This window comes from Hemiscyllium ocellatum, chromosome 10, assembly GCF_020745735.1.
Source record: "Hemiscyllium ocellatum isolate sHemOce1 chromosome 10, sHemOce1.pat.X.cur, whole genome shotgun sequence".
Lineage (NCBI taxonomy): Eukaryota > Metazoa > Chordata > Chondrichthyes > Orectolobiformes > Hemiscylliidae > Hemiscyllium > Hemiscyllium ocellatum.
Window position 1 is genome coordinate 31826893 of NC_083410.1, and position 21114 is coordinate 31848006.

The 21114-nt window shown below is 40.9% G+C and overlaps 1 protein-coding gene across 3 annotated transcripts in view; it reads right to left on the reverse strand.

The window, feature by feature from the left end:
• Positions 1-21114, reverse strand: part of prepl (prolyl endopeptidase like) — a 57821-nt gene that overhangs the window by 23787 nt on the left and 12920 nt on the right. For 2 of the 3 annotated variants that reach the window (XM_060831380.1, XM_060831382.1), the window contains 5 exons: positions 15381-15444; positions 13205-13414; positions 8408-8534; positions 6059-6275; positions 647-835 (listed from right to left, as the gene is read on the reverse strand). In XM_060831380.1, coding sequence (XP_060687363.1) covers positions 647-835; positions 6059-6275; positions 8408-8534; positions 13205-13414; positions 15381-15444 — 807 coding nt within the window. The remainder of the gene's footprint in view (positions 1-646; positions 836-6058; positions 6276-8407; positions 8535-13204; positions 13415-15380; positions 15445-21114) is intronic. The other variant, XM_060831381.1, reaches the window with a different exon arrangement.

Here is a 21114-nt window from a genome sequence, read left to right on the forward strand (position 1 = left end):
TACAGGTCATCACTACCCCATGATTTTTATATTTTATTCCGCGAGATAAAACTGCCAACTCCATCAGATTTTGCTTTGGTCTCATCAAGTTACAATGCCAAATCTCCCAAGGAACTTGTACACTCAAATTCCTTTGCCCTTTCACACACCTTCCAGACTGAAATACTGGCTGTGATTTTCTAGATAATTTCTAGATACATTGATGTTGACTGTATTATAACACTTTTTTTTTGTCATTACTACATTTTGTAGCAATTGCCATGCATGGTATTTTGCACAAAGATACTGAAAATGCTTTTTCCCTTTGTCAGCAATCACTCACTAAGAAATTAGCAGAAATATCAGCTTTCAGACAAATGATCCCATTAGGTCAGTAATTACTGGCCATTATTTTAGGATTTCACCCCTGAGAATCCCACTTAGTGAGGAGAGGAAGCTGCAAAAACAAGAATAATTAATTTAAAAAACAAATTGCTGATGAACACCACCATGCTTCAGAATTTGTTACAACTACATATTTATTTCACACTTGATAGCCACATTGAAACCCTTACAGTTCACTAACAAGTTCTCACTACTGAAGAGTAAGTGTTGTGCACAGCACAATAACATAATGGGTCAAAAATACCAGGAATTCCCCACGTACCTGGATGCACTTAACAGTTCTTGGCTCATCAAGGGAAAACACATGCAGAAATAAGTGATCGGAATACTTCAATATCATAATGCAGTAATCCTTGAACAGTTCCATATCTAGTAATTTTGTTCTCTCTTTTACTTCATAAACAGTCTGCCAGCTCTTCATGCCAGGGGAAGAAATTGGTGCTTTCATCAGCTAAAAAAAAATTCAAAGAATCTAGTGCTTTGCAAGAATTTGCTCAACAACCTAACTGTTCTACTCCCATTCTTCTGAGAGTTGCAACATAAAATAAAAATAGTTTCTCCAGTTACCAAGATACTCAACATTTATCAATGTCAGGTTGTAAACAAAAAAGATCTGCTAATCAGGTTCCTTAATAAACAGAATTATGAGACTGTCAAAACAAAACTTAATAAAGATACAATATTTGGTTATCACATAAGTTCAGTATTAAATAAGTATAAATACAGTCCATTTAAAAATCCCCAAAACACGGGGGATCCAAGATGGTGGCCACCTGAGAAGATCTCACTGCAGAGCTCTGCGTCGCAGCACAAGCTGGATGAACCTTTAACTCACCCAACTTAGGCCATCGCGATATCTTGGGACTCTGAAAAGATCGTGGAGTCCCAAGAAACTTCTAAAAATTAACTTAGCTATGTTTCTAGCCGGCCAGAGATGCTGAAAAAGGGAGGAGCTGCATCTGAGGCTGGGTCTGTAGTTCTGCCTGCAGCATTGTCGAAATTGGTTACTTTTCAGGCCCTGGTGAACGAGTTCACGAAATCTCTCAATGACTGTTGCTTTAAGGCTGGAGACCATATTACCTTCTATTATTAAAGAGGATCAGATAGGCTTTATAAAGGGTCTCTGATCCTCAAATAATGTTACGAGGCTGCTTAATGTAATTCAAGCAAGCCAACAGCAGTCAACACAGGGACTGGTGATTTCTCGAGATGCAAAGAAGGCATTTGACTGAGTTGAGTGGCTGTACCTTTTCTATACTCTACAGCGGTTTGGTTTGGGAGACGTCTTCATGAGATGGGTAAAGGTTCTTTATGGTGGCTCTCTTGCAGCGGTTATCACCAATGGTGTACGATCAAAGCAATTTTAATATTTTTTAGGGGCAGCCAGCAGGGCTGTCCCCTTTTACCATTGCTTTTTATGTTGGTAATTGAACTATTGGTGGAGGCTATTTGTGTGGATCCCTATAAACCAGCCCCAAAAGTGGGGTCAAAATTACATAAGATTTTATTGTATGCAGATGATGTCCTAATTTCTTTGACCAATCCAGCAGTTTCAGTGCCTCGCCTGATACAACGTATTCGTGCATTTTTTGATTAATTTCGCAAAATCAGAGGCTATGAGGGTGACTATAGATTCCCATTTAGATGGTCACAGGGGAGTTTTGTGTATTTGGGCATATTCATTACTCCAGTTCTGGATCGGCTGTTCAAAGCCAATTTTATCCAATTATTTGGAAAAAATTAAATAAGATCTTCAGAGATGGGAGGCACTTCCAGTCTCGTAGTTGGGTCGGATAGCGCTTAATATGAATATTCTCCCTCGTTTGCGATACCCTATACGAATGCTCCCCCTGATTTTCAATAAGCAAATACTCAGGAGGCTGAACGGCTGGCATCGTAAGCGGCCCCTCATTAAATTAGCCAAAATGCAACTGCCTCACAGATTGGGGGGGGGGGGGGAATAGACCTTGCAGACATTAAAAATTACTAATTAAGTTCACTTTTGACCTACGCGAGTGATTGGGTTTGTGGGGATCCTCTTTCAATATGGTTAGATATCGAAGCCTTCCAGGCAAGGTGCCCCTTACCAGTTTACTGTTTTTGGAAAAAATGAGGACAGTGAGGGAATAATGCCATAACCCAATTCCTGATTCCTGATGAAGGGCTTATGCTCGAAACGTCGAATTCTCTATTCCTGAGATGCTGCCTAACCTGCTGTGCTTTGACCAGCAACACATTTGCAGCATAACCCAATAGTCATCATTACTGTTAAAGCATGGAGGACAATTCGACAGATGGAAGGCAATATTGGCAAAACATCTTTGTTTACACCTTTAGTGGGTATGCCGGGTTTTCAACCGGAAATGATTGATCAGAGAGGATTTAAACGTTGGGCAGCTAGGGGTGTGTCTTACATGGGCAATTTATTTGAGGGGGATGTAGCAATGTCCTCCGATCCATTAGTACGGAAGTACGAGTTATCTAATAGAAAGCTCTTTTGTTCAAGTTAGGGATTTTATTCAAAAAAATCCACACTTTTGACTGATCCCTGCAAATCTGACATAGAGTGCTAAGAGTACGCTTTCTGTCAGTACTTTATGTCATCAATTGGGAGGTGCCCCCTTCAATGAATTTGATCAACTCTGCAGGATATGGGAGAGAGAACTGGGTGTTGAAGTCTTCTCAGAAGAATGGGAGGATATTTGGGTATCTTCAGCATGTCCCAAATACAAGGTCTGCACAGGCACTCTTACCCATTGTCTTTGGTCTTGCGATAGGCTTCAAACATATTGGAGTGCTATGGCGGGCACAATGGAAGGATTTTGGGTGTAAGGGTGGAGAAGGACCCTATCTCTCTCCTTTTGGGCCTGCCCACTGTATTTCCTGCAGACGCGCATAAGAAAAAACTCTTCAATATTCTCATGTTCTGTGTAAGAAAAAGTGTTTTGCTTGGTTGGATATCCGAAAACCCCCCTAGCCTGTCGGGTTGGCGCAAGATTGTGATGGAGCATATTACCCTGGATTTTCTCTGGACAAATATGGTACACCTCAAAACTGAGAATTTTTATAATACATGGCAGCCCTTTTTGGAATAAATTGTCACAGATTTATCTACCACACTAACAAGGGCTTTTATACAGCCAAAACGATTGTGTATTAAGAATCCAATATGCAGGGAGGAGGAACTGTGAACGCATGAGCGTTTTGTTTGGCTGGGCTGAGTTATTACTATTTATTAGCTTATTGCTGGTTATTTAGTTAAATAGCCAGTTTGGGTTTTTAAAATTCTGTATTTTTCTATATATGTTTATACAATTGTACATGAGGGGTTGGGGTTATTTTTGTGCTATTTTGAATTATATTGTTTTGTACTTGTAATACTTAAAAAATCTATTTTTCAATAAAAAAATATATTTTTAAAAATCCCCAAAAAACAAACAAATACACACTCTCTCTACAGGAAAATACATATTTCTCTGCAGAAAATCAGCTTTCTGAAAAGACATCACTTTGGCTAATAGCTAATTCTTTAAAGCATAAAGGATAAATCATAGGATGTTGTTCAGTGCATTGCTCTGATGTTCTGATATGTGTGGTCAAGTCACCAATTATGCTCAGTTGTATCTGAAGTCTGGCAGACATAGCTTGTTCAGGAATTACAAACTTGAGATGATCTTTCAAATACTTGCAAGTAGAACAAATAGGTGTCAATAATAGATTAGCTGAGCAAAGTGTTCACAGCAGATTTCCCTCCACCTTAGCTTGTTTGTAATAGGCTTGAAGGGTTTTGTGGCACAGTGGTAGTGTTCCTATCTTTGAGCTAGAAAGCCTACTCAGCTGCTCCAGAGGACTGTCGTTAAAAAGAAACTTTCGGTGGCCTCTTTTCAAGAAGCACTCCAGGCATGTCTACAAAATTTGAAATATACACCTTTTTCCACAATCCTTGGAAAGTGAAGTCCTCCGATATAAAATATAAAGCATCGTCATAACAATTTCCACTAGTGCTGGAAGAGAAGGTACAATTTGGGAATTTCTGTGCAGGTTGCACATGCTTTGTCATTATGTAAGCCATTGGTCAGAAAAGTATGTGCTGTAAATGTTCAAAGACCTGATGTTTTCTCAAAGTCAAAGATGGAGCAGGGAAATTGGATCAGTTGGTTACTGTACAGATAACTAACATGCCCTTATGAACCAAATGACACCAAGCACTGACAGGAGCACAATAAATAATCTTAACCTCTTTCATAAAGTCAACAAATATTTTAGAAGAAATTTGTTTCTTTAAAGATTTATTTTGTTTGTCATTTTATTCCATTATAAGAGTTTACTTAATTCCCCCATTCTCCTTCTGCATTCCCACAAGAGAGCAATCTTCAACTGAACTAATTTACTCAACTGAGTTGTCAGGTGATTTGTATGAGGGCTTTCACCAATTACAGCTCTATTCTGTAAATACTAGAATTGAAATTGGGAACAGAATTCATTCAGTCCAAATGTGTGCAGACCAATGTTGATTGACAGCAGACCAACATGGTGTGAAGTCACCCTTGAATCACAAGTCATAAGTTATGATTTGGAGATGCCGGTGTTGCACTGGGGTGTACAAAGTTAAAAATCACACAACACCAAGTCATAGTCCAACACGTTTAGTTAGAAGCACTAGCTTTCGGAGCGCTGTTCCTTCATCAGGTGGTTGTGGAGATTAAGATTGTAAGACACAGAATTTATAGCAAAAGTTTACAGTGTGACATAATATATTATGAAATTATACATTAAAAAAGACCCAGATTGTTTGTTAAGTCTCTCATCTTTAGAATGACCATGTTGGTTTCAGTTCTTTCATACGTAAATCACAAAGGTTTTTTAAAAAGTTTCGTTCTCAAGCGAACTTTAACAATTGGTCAAGCAGGTAGAAGTGGGTACTGCAGGTGCTGATGAAGGGCTTTTGCCCGAAACGTCGATTTTCCTGCTCCTCAGATGCTGCCTAACCTGCTGTGCATTTCCAGCACCACTCTAATCTTGACTTTAACAGTTGGTGTCATGTCGGTCCTGGTAAGGTGCGAGCTGCCCTGCGTGATGCGGTCTGTGCCACAATGGGCAGACTGATTCTAATCTAAAAAACGGATCATTGGTGAGACCAAGCAGAGGCTACGGCAACGGATGAATGGACACCATGCAGCAATCAACACACAGGAGTGTTCCCTCCCAGTCCAAGAACACTTCAGCAATCTGGGACATTCAACCTTGGACCTCGGGTAACTGTCCTACAAGGTGGACATCAGGACAGGCAAAAACGAAAAGTGGCAAAGCAGAGGCTGATAACCAAGTTCGGTACCCAAATGTATGGCCTCAATTGGGACCTTGGATTCATGTCACACTACAGGTGACCCCATTGCACTACACACACACACACACCATGGTCATTCTAAAAGATGAGAGACTTAACAAACAATCCAAGTCTTTTTTTAATATAAAATTTCAGTTACATCACACTGTAAACTTCTGCTATAAATTCTGTGTCTTACATTCTTATTCTCCACAACCACCTGATGAAGCAGCACTCCGAAAGATAGTGCTTCCAAATAAATCTATTGGATTATAACCTGGTGTTGTGTGATTTTTAATAGTAAGTTGATAGTTATTGATCTGTAGCTTACATTTCTTTAAAACTTACTCTGTATTCTTCTGTCGTACCATAATTTGTCAGAATATATAGCTGATTTCTCTGGTGTTCCACAAGATATACCACACCAGAGACCCGTTCTTGCACAATCCTGGGGTTATTTTGTGGATACATCCGATCAAATAACCAGACCTCTGAGCTATTCTTGCTGTTACTATTGATAGTGATAAACCTCCCATCCTTGGTGCTGGCCAGTTCGACAAAAAACCTAGAAACATCAACACAAAGAGCAGAAGGAACGCTTAAAATAATTTGCTGATGATTATGTCGAGATTGGATTAATTCATGTTATGTATATAATTGGGTATGTGTTGCCCCTTCAGGGCACCCAGTCATGTGACCTGTAAGCAGAAGCTAAAAGGGCTAAAACTGACTGTGGAGTTGAGAGGACCACAGCAAAGTAATCCCTGTTCTACTTTACCCATCGCCTATCTTGTGTTCTATTTATGGTTCTAGTGAACCACAAACACAACAAATGGCTGTGAGAATTAGATTGGGCCATAAATTATGTGAGAACCCCATTTTGTTTTGTCGGTAGGAAAGACATTGCCCTGACTGTGAAAATGACACGAGATTGTAGGGGTAACTCAAGGGAAGTGGCCATGAGGAGATTCGGGCTGCGGTCAACATCAGGTACACGAAGAGCAGCTGTTGGGACGAGACTTGGGCTGCAGCCAATGCCAGGGAAGAACATTATGCTAACACAATCTGTAAGAGAATGGCCAATGTAAAGTGTTCACCTAGGAGACTCAGGCTACAAACAGCTACTAGACTTGAGTGGCCGAAAACAAAATGGCAGGCCAATTTAGAGCCATGGGACCGTTTGATGAAGACAGAACATTTTGGACTCTGTACATGGAATGTTTTGATACCTATGTCAAGGCAAAAAAGTAGTTGAAGACATATTGGCACTGGTTTTCTGGAGTACTGTTGGGAAAAAAAAACCCTCACGATTCTATGGAGTCTTGTGCAACCAGAGAAACTTGCAGAGAAGACATATCAGGAACTATTCAAAGTGCTGGGGAGGTATTTTGCACCAAAGCCACTGATGATCCCAAACCTTATGTTTTTATAAATGGGAAGGACAGTCTATCACCAACCTTAAAGTGGTTAGCAGAACATTGTGAATTTGGAGGGATCTTCCTAGCTGCCTTACACAACTGTTTGATTTGTGGCCTCTGATACAAAGCCATCCAAGGAAGCAACTAACAAGGAGACATCTGGATTTCAGGACAGCTTTCAAAATTGCTACCTCAAATGGAGATGGCTGCCAGCAAAGCTACCCAGTTGAGTTGTGATGCCTGGGTTCATAAAATAATGCACACTCTGCAGAGTGTGGTACAACTGTTGAATGCTGCCGATGTGCCAAGAGTGATCACAAGAAGGCAACGTGTTGGACTTAAGAAGCCCAATGCTGTAATGAGAACATGTAGACCAGCTGGTTGCCACACCTCACCAATATGGGGTGGAGGAGTCCCTCAGAATACCGAACTGGTCTCGACCAACTCACGTGTCTCAATACCCAGGGAGGAGACAATAGCAGGGGAGTAGCCAATCAGAGAGTGGCTTACCTGTGGAACAACAGGAGCTTCCTGAAGGAGCAAATTACTGCAGATACTGGAACCTGTACTGAAAACAACCAATGCTGGAGATCACAGCAGGTCAGACAGCATCCATAGAGAGAAAGCAAGTTAATGTTTAAGTCCAGATAACTCTTCATCAGAGCTGAGGAGTCTACACTGGAAAAAGTTCCTGAGAGGAGGAGATAGTCTTCCCGGAACTACCATCCCCAGAGACACTGATTGTGTCAATGTAAAGTACAGAAAGGTTGCTTTCTTTCTCCTTTTTTTTGAAGATATCCTGACGACGTAAATATGTTAACTACTTTACAGGCACTATAGCTAAGATTAAATACACATATTGTTAAGGGGAGTACTAAAATAAAGGGGAGACGGGTATTATATATGTGGTTGGAGTGTCTGTTGCCCCTTTAAGAGTGTGGGTCAGGTGACCAAAGGTGGGAGCTGGAAGGGCAGTCTAAAATAGACTGTGGAGCTGACAGTACATACAATAAAGCATCTCCTGTTCCCATTTGTCTTTGTCTACCTTAGATGGTTCTAGTGAACCACAAACACAGCAGTACATAGTGTTATAGGAAACGGAATTCTAATATATAATAGTTATTGACTTGTTCAAATAGGCTGCATTATGTAAAAAGTCATGCAAATACTGGGAGTTTTGAATAGAGAGAAAACACAATAAATGGACTCAATGAAACTGATGAAGGTTCATGTCTATAACAGAAATCCGAGTAGCATTTTTTGTTGTATCCTATTTTACCTTGGGTCATTTTCTTTGTAAACCATCTCAGATGTTGCACCTGCATCTTCAAGTAGAAGCTTCAAAACTTGACGGGACTGAAGTTTTTCTAAATTGGTGTAAAACAGGCTATTGTCTGTACCCCATTCTGTAATAAATAACATGTTGCTGACCGATTTTAAAGCCAACGACGTACACTACAAAGTCAGTACATATGAAAACTCTGAACAAAATATTTTAACTCGATGGTGCTGTATCTATTTCAGTATCACAAATCTCAGAAGCCCAAAATGTCACACAAGTAGTTCAGATCTAAAACACACAATAACAGAAATTGTTGAAGAAACTCAGCAGGTCTGGAAGCATCAGTGGAGAGAAAACAACATTAATATTTTGGGTCCCATGATTGTTTTCAGAACTGACATGTCCTGAGGTCATGGGTTTGTGGTGTTTTGTGGAGGATGAAATTGCAAAGAGAATATGGAGGATTTGACTCCAAATGAAAATTCAAATCTCAAAAAGGGTAACATCACATATTGAAGTGTTTTTAAAAAATTCATTCACGGGATTTGGACGTCACTGGCCAGGCCGGTCTTTATTGCCCATCCCGAATTAGCCAGAGGGCAGTCGAGAGTAAACCATGCATGCTGTGGGTCTGAAGTCACATGTTGGTCAGACTGTTAAGCACTACAGATTTACTTATCTAAAGGACATTAGTGAACCAGATGGTTATTATTCATTATTACACTCTAAATCCCGGATTTTTTTTATTGGAATAAATTTCCACCACCTGCCACGGCAGGATTTGAAACCAGGTGCCCAGGACAATACCTGACCTCTGGATTAATAGTCTAGCAATAATATCACTAAGCCATCACCTCCATTGGATCTGGGTTCAGTTCAGTTTGGAACTGCACCTCAATATTGCTGGCTTAACAGAAACTGCAGCACAGTTTGACTTCATAATGACTTGTCAATTCTTGTATTCAGTTTCAACCATATATCAAATCTAACACTTTTATCAGTCTTGCGATAATGCATTTCTTCAAAATAGAGAAGAAGTGCATTGACATATTGGCTTGCCTGATCTGTCTTCTGACAAAGACTGCAATGGACTGCTACTTGTTGTTTAAGACCCCAACCAGTGTCATCGAGTTGCAGTATGCAGATGATGCTTGTATATGTGCAATCTCAGAGGATGTACTCTAGACCACTGTCAGCACCTACACAGAGACATACGAGAACATAGGTCTCACTCTGAAACATCTGCAAACCAAGGTCCTCCAGCATCCTGGCTTGGCATTGTCAGCCAAAGCAGTTATTGATGAAGAGATCCAGCACCACCTCTTGTGTGATAATGCAGCCTTCGACTGCATGAGGAAAAGGGTGTTCGAGGACGACAAGATCAGATCTGACACAAAGATCATGGTTTACCGAACTGTGGCGGTTCCCACCCTCCTATCCCACCATCCTCGGAGATGTGGATTGTCTACAGCAGAGACCTCAAGGCACTGCAGCAGTAACACCAACACTAGCCTGTACTAGGTTCTGAGAATCTAATGGGAAGAAAGACACACCAACACCACTGTCCTTGATCAAGCCAACACACCCAGCATCGAGGCGCCGACTACCTGTGATTGGCTACAGTGACTTGGCATGTTGTCCGCACAACTGACACGAGACTCCCCAAGCAGGTGCTGTACTCTCAGTCTTGAAATAGCAGGTGAGCCCCAGGTGAGCAGAGGCAGTGCTTCAGTAATACCCTCAAGATCTCACAGGCAAAGTGCAACATTCACACAGCACCTGGGAATCACTTGCCCAAGACTATCCAAATTGGAGGGAGGCCATTCGGAAGGCATCAAACACCTTGAGACTTGCCTTCGGGAAAAAGCAGAAGCCAAGCGAAATGAGTGAAAGCAGCGCCCCGCCACATCAACGACCCAGCCGTCCTTTCTCACACCTACCTTCTGTCCAAAGTGTAATAGAGGCTACGGTAGCCACATTGATCCGTAGAGTCACCTACAGACCCATTCTGAGGGTGGAAGAGAGTCATTATTGTCTGCGAAGGACTGCCGATGAATGAATATCCTTTTCAATTTCCAACGGTTTATTGTGGCCATCCATTCAAAGTTCAATCTTAGCCTTTCCCCTTCCTTAAACAGATCCTCTTCCTCAGGTACCCTGCACTTTGCCATCTCTTTAAGATCTCATTATTTATTACACCAAGGATTAGCAACTACCTTCTTCACCAAAATCTCCTCTCTTTTAATCTCAATGTACCTGAGATTTGAACTTTCACTTGGAGACAGCTTGTCCATAAACCTTTCTCTTGTAATCTCATCCTCCACAAAACACTGCAAACCATTAATCTCAGGACATGTAGCCTCACCTCCTTACACATCTAATTAACAGACAATCTAATGTCTAACCGCTTTCCCCATCTCACCCTTGCTTACACTCTCTTTGACTACAAAACCTATCACTTATCCAGTAAAATTGGATAAAACCACCAGGTCTACCTTCACCTCCATCTCAAACGTCTTTTCCAGTTTCTCTCTCCGTTGTTTGTTGAGACTGATGTCTTTGCTGGTCTATTTCACAATTATATTAACTCTAATTTCAGGCATTTGAAAAACCTTCACTGGAAGAAGTCTTGAAAATGTATTGCAGTGTACAGGGGATTCCGACTTACAAAGCCTACAGAAATGTATTTCCAAAGATCCAACATATGAGTGTTTATTGTTGTTCTTGAATTGCCATTTTATATTGTTCTGCATTGTGTTCAGACTTGCATATAAATCGACTTGTGAATGAACTCAAGAATGGAACCTGTTCAGAACCTGGAAACTGCCTCGGCATATTCAAAATCAATTAGGATTACGCTTGCATCTTCAGAGCAACATCTTGGTTTGGTTCTTTTATCCCAAGTTGGGTAGAGGGAGTGGAAAATTTCCCAACTTGCCACACATGGCTTGGGGGAAAGTATCCCAAATGATGGGCCATGTGTGAAATGGAAATGTCCTGGACAGACTGGAGGTGGCCATATCGGCTGTTGGTGTTATCTTTATTTCAGCTGCCTTCCAGTCCTCATCATTCACTGCCAACCATTACGCCTATATGTGCCAACCCATGTCCTCTAATGACTCCTATATCAGCTTAGTGACAGTTCATTGCCCCTCTCCCACCCATCCCTGGGCCGCTAATGCCGTTATTCCAATTTAGTGTCAACTTATGCCCTCTCTTTGCCCTTACATCCCCCTCTTCATAAACTCATTCAGTCCACCATTCAGATTTCAGCCGCCATGCTGAGATTAAATAAAGCAAAGTCCTAAATATCTATTATCGGCTTCAATATTTAAAAAAAATAAAAAATCTTCCATTCATTAAAACACATTCAATACATTCAAATTTATTCAAGTACTTAAACCCTTCTGAAGTTAACATATTCATCGAAAATTGCTCATTCTATAATAACTTTCTTAAAATGTCAAACAAATGTGAATTTATAATTCACCAGGACAATAATGTTAATTGTGGAAAACAGCTGTCATAAATAAGCAGTGCAGGCAGATAGGAGACATGATACAAGTCTACAGAATTATGAGACGCATAGATAAGATAGAACCTTTATGCCCCCAGAGTTGAAACATCTAATAAATCAGGGGCATGTATTTAAGGTGAGAGGAGGAAAGTTCAAAGCTGACATGAGGGGGAAGGTTTTTTTTTTATATAGAGTGGTAGGAGTCTGGAATGTGCTGCCAGGGCTTGTGATGGAGGCAGATCCAATGGGGGCATTTAAGGCACTTTTCGATAAGCACATGAATTTGCAAGGGATGGAAGGATATGGACCAAGGGCAGGCAGAAGGTTTAATGTGGCATCATGTTCAGTAGAACATTGTGGGCTGAAGGACCTCTTCCTGTGCTTTACAGTTCTATGTTCTATATAATTATTTGTCTATCCCAGTCCAACTTCATACTATATAATTATAATTATAGCACTGAGTGTTATGTAAACCACTGATTTTACTAATTTTGTTTTTAGCTGCATAGATGTCCAAGATCTGTGCTTGGCAGTGACTTACGGAATCGGGAATCAATGTTGTGAACGGTGTGGCATGTGATTGCCTACAGAGATGTTTGGAGCAGCCGTGTAACTTTGAAGGATCTCTAACGTGAACATATAGCTCCTGAAACTGCTGGAATAAATTTCTTAAACTCTTACATACACAGGCAGGCTTTTGGACTCATAATTGACTGTACATTAAAGTAACCTGACTGTTCTATAAAAACTTAATCTGCCCTCAAGGGCATTTACAACTTTCCTAGAGATCTGCAACTCCTACACTGCAGGAGAAGGCCTTTCATCCTGCAAAACAAAGATGGGGTCAGTTTGAAATTAGTGCTGATTTCAAATGACCTTGTTATGTTTTGATTTTCTGATAGAATCATATCCCATCACATCCCAATTCCTTCTCTGGAGAAAATAGGATCTGTCAGAAATGGGAGTGGAACTCAGGATATCCAATCTGGGTCCCATCCGTCGTTTTGGGAGGTCTCCTGATTCTGAAAATTCAGGAACTGTCTTACTGAAGTATCAGCAAAGGAATGAATGATTAGTTGATATGACTTTATTGATATTGGAATATTGCAGTAACAAATAGAAAACTCTATGTTTTTGAATAATATGTTAGGATCTGTAACCCTCAGCTAACTTACTGCACATAGAAATTGATCCGCAGTTTACCGTCTCATACGCAGAACATAAAAAAAATAACTTAAATAAGTTGTTGGAAATGTGAAGCCATGATGCAGACTCACCAAAATTAAATGCTCTTGGCAAAACATGCACCACCTCTGGCTTTGGACCAAGCTTGACCACAATACAAGTAGACTTATCTGATGAAGAACTTATGCTTGAAGCCAAATACTTCTGATTTGGTGAGACTCTGATCTGTTGAAATTGAGCTTCCGCTGTTTGGAGGAAATGCAGCTGATCCAAGGATAAGACAACTTCAGGAATTTGATCACCTTTTGGCATAAATAACATACCTCAATATAGAGGTAGAACCAGAATATTTAATTTCTAATCAATATCACAGAATTCCGCATCATGCATGCAGCACAATGTATTAATATAGTGGGAATAGTTCTGTAATTGCACAATGTTCCTTTTCCATATTTTTCTTTTAAGTATAAAATCAATAATCAGTAATATTTCAATTTTTGAATATTTTCAATATGAATCACATATTGGGAATTTGTAAAAACCCTGCAACATCCTCAGGACACTTTAACTTCTGATCTCATTTCCATTTAACTAATCACTGATTCTTTATGTTGGGAATTTGGCCTCTTGATGTATGCAATTTTCACTGCATTTTTCACCCCTGTTTAAAATGCCCATTTCATTTTTTAAGCTTATCCACGTACAAAACAAATTTTAGTACCAACAATAAGTTGAAGGAATGGCCTCTGATTCCCCCTCCACTTTTCTGAGACCTCTCTGAAAACGCTGATAGAGGTAGCCAGGGTAAGGAGTGAAATTACTGTTTCCCAATTATAGGATTGAGTTATTTTCAATAATTAGTAATTTTAAGTAGATTAAGTAGTGATTCTTATTGGTTTATTACACAGAAAGGGAGACTGAAGACGGAAGAAAAAGTCAGTGCCCAATCAATCAGCTTATGTCAATAAATAAATTGAATACAAAACCACTGCTTTTAATTGAGTCTAATTTCTTTTGAGCTTGTTAAGATAAATCTATTGTGCTTTGTGAAGTGTGTGTTTAAATATTTGCACATATTGATTCTCCCAACTCAGTCTGTAAATCTAATTGACTTGGGGTCTTAAACATGAACCCTAAAGTTTTTACCAAGTAGCTGGTGAAGCATTTCCAGGGCCATTATAAGTAGGAATATAAATGAGGGCTAACAGAATCAAATCAACATTATCTGCAGATGTGAGTTCAGTGCATGCTGAAAGAAATTCAATGATTTCAAAAACTCATAAGAGAAATTAGACAGAAAACATGCTGTTCAAATTGCAGTTGATGTGAAATCTGTTTATGGGAGCGGCCAATTATGCTGAACTTGACATAATATTTAGCATAAAACAGAGCAGATTACATTTGCAAAAATTAAAATCTCTTAATAACTAGGAAGTAGTGCACATGTTAGATATCCTCTCTTGTTATTTCTCCCTTTCTGCTACTCACGTTCTTATTGGTGCTGGCAGCCTACCGCATCTTGCCCACTTGGTTCTTATTGTGTTGGGCTAGATAGTGAACAATGTGGGAATTATCACTATAAACCTGATACCTAAAGTTGATCTAGTTTTCCACTGGAATCTGTGGACAGTAATCATTGATTAAAAGGAAGAACAAGGGCTGATCTTTCCTCTTTATAAGAGGTCTCGAAATGGGAGTATTGTCCTAGTTAATCAAACTGACTAATCGTGGATATTGGACAACAAGATGATGATTATTGTCTGTGATGCTCTGAAAGGTGACCAGGCTTTTTGGAATCAGGCATTAAAAAAATTATCACTTGCAATGACATTGGAATGCTGTCACTTCGGAAGCAGCATTTCAACACAATCGTGTGCTTTTAGGAGGAGTGAAAGTTTCGAATTTTCCAAGAAAGAAATGTCTTCCGCTTAATTTTAATTCATAAAACTATTTGTTAAAGTTTCTGCAGTGGAAGTTAGATTTTACAGACTAATAAGAACAAAATGAATTGAATTTGAGTGCTCAAATATTTTGTCATTGACCTGCTAAAGATATAATTATTATTTCTGTACACACCGAGACTGGTTCCCAAGATTCACTTGAATGAATCATTCTCAGATGCCATCATAAACTTGTTGGTGATAAGCCTCACAGACAGATTTGAACCAATATCCTTGAGGTTAAAAGGCTCTTCTTCATTCAATGTTTGAATTGCTTCAATTAGATTCTATCCAGATATGGTTTCAATGTTGATTATTAAAGACTCACCATTCTGATGTCTTCTATAAATACATCCATCTTCTTCAAAATACTCAAAATCTTTCATTTGTATCTGTAGAATCAATTAAACAAAGGTTGTGACATCAGCATGGTAATCACAAAACATATCCGTTGTTAATTATATAATCAGGAGCTCTCAAATCCCTAACCTACCACCGAAGAATGAGCTCAAAAGAACATGAATAATAATTTATTTTCTATCCCATGAGAGTTAAGACTGAACAAATGATTTTGACTAGAACCTTGACTGCAGCAGCTACATAAATACAATAACTACTTCCTGACACATTAGTCATCAAACCATCATGGTACAAATCAAGGACTGATGAGCACAGCTCATTTGCCTGGACTAGTGTATTTCTACAACACAAAGAAACTCAACACTATTCAAGACAAAACCACCTACCTGACTGATACCTGTTGAATTTATTTGTTCATTTGTGGGATGTGAGCTGGCCAGCATTTATAGCACCTCCTTAGTTGCCCTTGAGAAGTTGGTGGTGAGCTGCCTAGTTGAACTACTGCAGTCCACCTATATCGGGTTGACCCACAATGCCCAGAGGAGCAGAATTCCAGTATATTGACCCAGTGGTAGTGAAGGAATAGCAATATATTTCCAAGTCATGATGGTGAATGGATTGGATGGGAACTTGAAGGTGGTGGAGTTCTCATATATCTGCTGCCCTTGTCCTTCTAGATGGAAGTGGTCATGGAATTCAAAGGCGCTGTCTGAGGATCTTTGGTGAATTTCTACAGTGCATCTTGTAGATAGTATACACTGCTGCTATTGAGCCTTGGTGGTGGAGGGATTGGATGCCTTAAACATTAACTTCTTTCACTGTGGTTGCAGTATGTACCATTTACAAGATGTATTGAAGGAAACTGTTAAAATGTCTTCATGGGAGCCATTCCAACCCAACTACTCAGAAGAACAAGTGCAGCCCATGCCTAGGAATACCATATGGATGTTTCTTTCTAAATTCCACACAGTTGTGACTCATAGGTATATCACCACTCATTCATTGGTGCTGGGTCAAAATCCTGGAACTCAAGCCCAACAGGATTCTGGACATATCTTCATCACATTGTTATGATCCCAATTGATGGCAATGCTATCAAGTCAGATCCAAAATAAAACCTGACTTAATACATCATTATATACTTAATTTTTAGGGGTGGTTAATGAAGTAGTTAGCCTGTAAAACACATTCACACAAGGCTACAGAGGTTCTTTAACAAAAAAAGTTATTACACAAAAGGAAGAAAACAAACAGACACAACTACACATATCAGTGAGATATGATTCAAATTTTAGATGACAAGATACTGCAGATCGGAGTCTGGTATATGAAGTTTTGCAGGAATTATATTATTACTGAAACTAATTCTGTTCATGAAGGTTCATAATAAGTTCTTAAATAATAATAATGTGAGTCTGAAAGTGGAAGAATGACGTAAATCTATGGAATAATTCCACAGAGGCCTGTATCCCATCACCAAGTTACCCTTCATTTACATGTGCAAAGTTCTTGACACTGGTCTGACATCCTCAGACGCAGCGCTCAGAGCGAATGGAACCTGTGACACTTCTGTTTATTTTATTTTATTAAACAAATTACAAAACAGTTTACAATAAACATTTACAGCTGTACAAGAGACAGCAATTTTACAAGGGAGAGGAGCAGCAAAGCTAGGCCCCAAACCCTACCGTTCAACCATTTTACAGAGAATGAGGACAAACCTCAAATCCCAGTTCCACATTTAACAAGACAGTGACAATGACATTTGTACATTAAACAAAACTGTTACATACAGAAGTGCAGACAATACAGACCCAGCAAGCCCCCACCCCTCCCACCTTCCGACCACTCTAAGGCAGCCCGCCCCTACCCACCTTCCAGTTCTCAGTCACCACACTTCTGTTTATATCAGTCAGCCGGGGCTCCCTGACTGGATCAGATTAACAGCATCAATCAAGGAACTCATATTCTATGATGTCCACCTGGGTGACCTCATTACAATCACTACATCCCTCCCTCTCAGAGTCCAAGGACAGAGGCTGGTCCTTGTTCTTGTAGCTTCCACGGAGGCATTTTAGCACCAGGTCAGATTCCTCCACCTCTGCGTCAGATACGGGCAGTGCACAACACATAAGAGTTTGCCTCTTGCACTGGGAACGTCTCAGGAGAAATTCACTCTCTGCTTCCGGCAGCAAAATTGTCAATGCAGCGAGATTCACTGTGTCAATCTCAGATTGAGGTTTCTTCAATGCTTGATGGGGAGGGAGAAACCACTGGTTCAGACAGCTTTTCCGAATGTTCCGAGGAGCGGGGCATGTTTTGCTTCCGCACCATTTGTGAGTTTGTAGCTTTCACATGGTCCACGTGCTTGTTCAGGACCATCACACTTACCTGAACTTTATAGTTCATGGGTCGTGACCTCATGTCGACCAAGCCACGTACCCATGCAGGGCCATTTGAGTGGTTCCTACATCAGACGCTATCTCCTGTAGTAAAGTCTCTCTCACTTAGGCAGAGTCGAGCAACAGACACTGGTGTTCCTGACGCTGTTCACTAGCCTCCCCCAACTTCAGGTTTGGGAAGATCAGATTTAATTTGGAGCGGAGTCTTCTCCCCATTAGTAACTCTGCTGAAGCTATCCCTGTAGTTGCAGGAGGGCTGATCATATAAGCAATCAGGAACCAGGACTGTTTGATATCTAGTGAAGCTGGGGGCTGCTTAGTTTAAGCCTGCCTTCAAAGTTTGAACTGCTCTTTCTGCCCAGACACTGGATGATGGATAGTACGGAGCTGCCTTATATATTGAATAACATTCAATTTTAGGAAATAGCCAAATTCCCTGTAGGTAAACTAGGACTTGTTTTCTGTGACCAACACTTCTGGGAGTCTGTAGATTGCAAAAGATGCATGCAGTTTTGTTATCGTCACCTCAGTGTTGGATGAATGAACTCTAGGCATGTCCAATCATTCTGAGTGGGCATATGCAATGACTAAGAACATTGAACCTATGAAAGGACATAGAACATAGAACATAGAAGGATACAGCGCAGTACAGGCCCTTCGGCCCTCGATGTTGCGCCGACCGAATCCTACCTAACCTATACTAGCCCAATAACTTCCAAATGCCTATCCAATGCCCGCTTAAATGACCATAAAGGTGAGTTCACCACTGATACGGGCAGGGCATTCCATGAACTCACAACCCGCTGTGTGAAGAATCTACCCCTAACATCTGTCCTATACCTACCACCCCTAATTTAAAGCTATGTCCCCTAGTAACACCTGACTCCATTAGCGGTAAAAGGTTCTTAGTATCTACCCTATCTAAACCCCCAATCATCTTATACACTTCTATCAGATCTCCCCTAAACCTTCTCTTCTCCAATGAGAACAGCCCCAAGTGCCTCAGCCTTTCCTCATAAGATTTTCCTACCATTCCAGGCAACATCCTGGTAAACCTCCTCTGCACTCGTTCTAAAGCTTCCACATCCTTCCTATAGTATGGCGACCAAAACTGCACACAATACTCCAGATGAGGCCTCACCAGAGTCTTATACAACTGCAACATGACCTCAGGACTCCGGAACTCAATTCCTCTGCCAATAAAGCCCAGTACACCATATGCCTTCCTCATAGCACTATTTACCTGGGTGGCAACTTTCAGAGATCTGTGTACATGGACACCAAGATCCCTCTGCTCATCCACACTACCAAGTAGCCTACCATTAGCCCAGTAATCCATCATCTTGTTATTCCTACCAAAGTGAACGACTTCGCACTTAGCTACATTGAATTCCATTTGCCACATTTCCGCCCAGCTCTGCAACTTATCTATATCCCGCTGTAACCTACCACTTCCTTCCTCACTATCCACAACTCCACCGACTTTTGTGTCATCCGCAAACTTGCTTACCCAGCTTTCAAGTCCTTCCTCTAGATCATTTATAAAGATAACAAAAAGCAATGGTCCCAAAACAGATCCTTGTGGTACACCGCTAGTAACTGCGCTCCAAGATGAACATAATCCATCAACTACTACCCTCTGTCTCCTTCCAGCCAGCCAATTCCTAATCCAAACCTCTAATGTATCCTCAATGCCATACCTCCGAAGTTTTAGCATTAGCCTACCATGGGGAACCTTATCGAACGCCTTACTAAAATCCATATACACAACATCTACTGCTTTACCCTCGTCCACTTCCTTAGTCACCTTCTCAAAGAACTCAATAAGGTTTGTGAGGCACGACCTGCCCTTCACAAAACCATGCTGGCTATCCCTGATCACGTTATTCCTACCCAGATGTTCATAAATCTTATCCCTTACCATTCTCTCTAAGACTTTGCCCACCACTGAAGTCAGACTCACTGGCCTATAGTTACTAGGGCTATCCCTACTCCCTTTCTTGAACAATGGGACCACATTCGCTATCCTCCAGTCCTCTGGTACTATTCCTGTTGACAATGACGACATAAAAATCCAGGCCAATGGCTCTGCTATCTCCTCCCTAGCTTCCCATAGGATCCTGGGGTAAATGCCATCAGGCCCAGGAGACTTATCTATATTCATCCTTTCCAATATTCCCAAAACCTCTTCCCTGCATATTTCCAGGGCATCCATTCTAATTATTTGTGATTCCATATTCACATCAGCAACAGTGTCCTGTTCCTGAGTGAATACTGATGAAAAGTACTGATTTAATGTCTCTCCAATCTCCTCCGCCTCCACACACAACTTCCCACTACTATCCTTGACTGGACCGATACCTACCCTAGTCATCCTTTTATTCTTGACATACCTATAGAAAACCTTTGGGTTTTCCCTAATCGTACCAGCTAAAGACTTTTCATGTCCCCTTCTCGCTTCTCTTAGCTCCCTCTTTAGCTCCTTCCTGGCTACCTTATAACTCTCAATCGCCCCTACTGAACCTTCACGCCTCATCTTTACATATGCCGCCTTCTTCCCTTTCACAAGGGACTCCAATTCCTTACTAAACCACGGCTGCCTCACAAGGCCCTTTACACCATGCCTGACTGGTACATACCTATCGAGGACACGCAGTAGCTGCTCCTTGAACAATCCCCACATCTCATTAGTGTTCTTCTCTTGAAGCCTGTTTTTCCAATCCACACATCCTAAGTCATGCCTCACTGCATCATAATTTCCCTGCCCCCAGCTATAGCTCTTGCCCTGCGGCGCACGATTATCCCTCTCCATCACTAAAGTAAAAGTCACCGAGTTGTGGTCACTGTCCCCGAAGTGCTCACCTACCTCCAAGTCTAACACCTGGCCTGGTTCATTACCTAGAACCAAATCCAATATAGCCTCCCCTCTTGTTGGCCTGTCGACATATTGTGTCAGGAAACCCTCCTGCACACATTGTACAAACACCGACCCATCTAATGAACTCGAGCTATAGCTCTCCCAGTCAATATCTGGGAAGTTAAAGTCCCCCATAACAACCACCCTGTTACCTTCACTCTTTTCCTGAATCATCCTCGCAATATTATCCTCTACTTCTCTAGGACTATTAGGAGGCCTGTAGAAAACACCTAACAGGGTGACCTCACCTTTCCTATTTCTAACCTCAGCCCAAACTACCTCAGATGGCAAGTCCTCTTCCATCATCCATTCCACTGCTGTGATACTATCTTTGACAAGTAATGCCACGCCTCCCCCTTTTTTACCCCCATGTCTGATCCTAC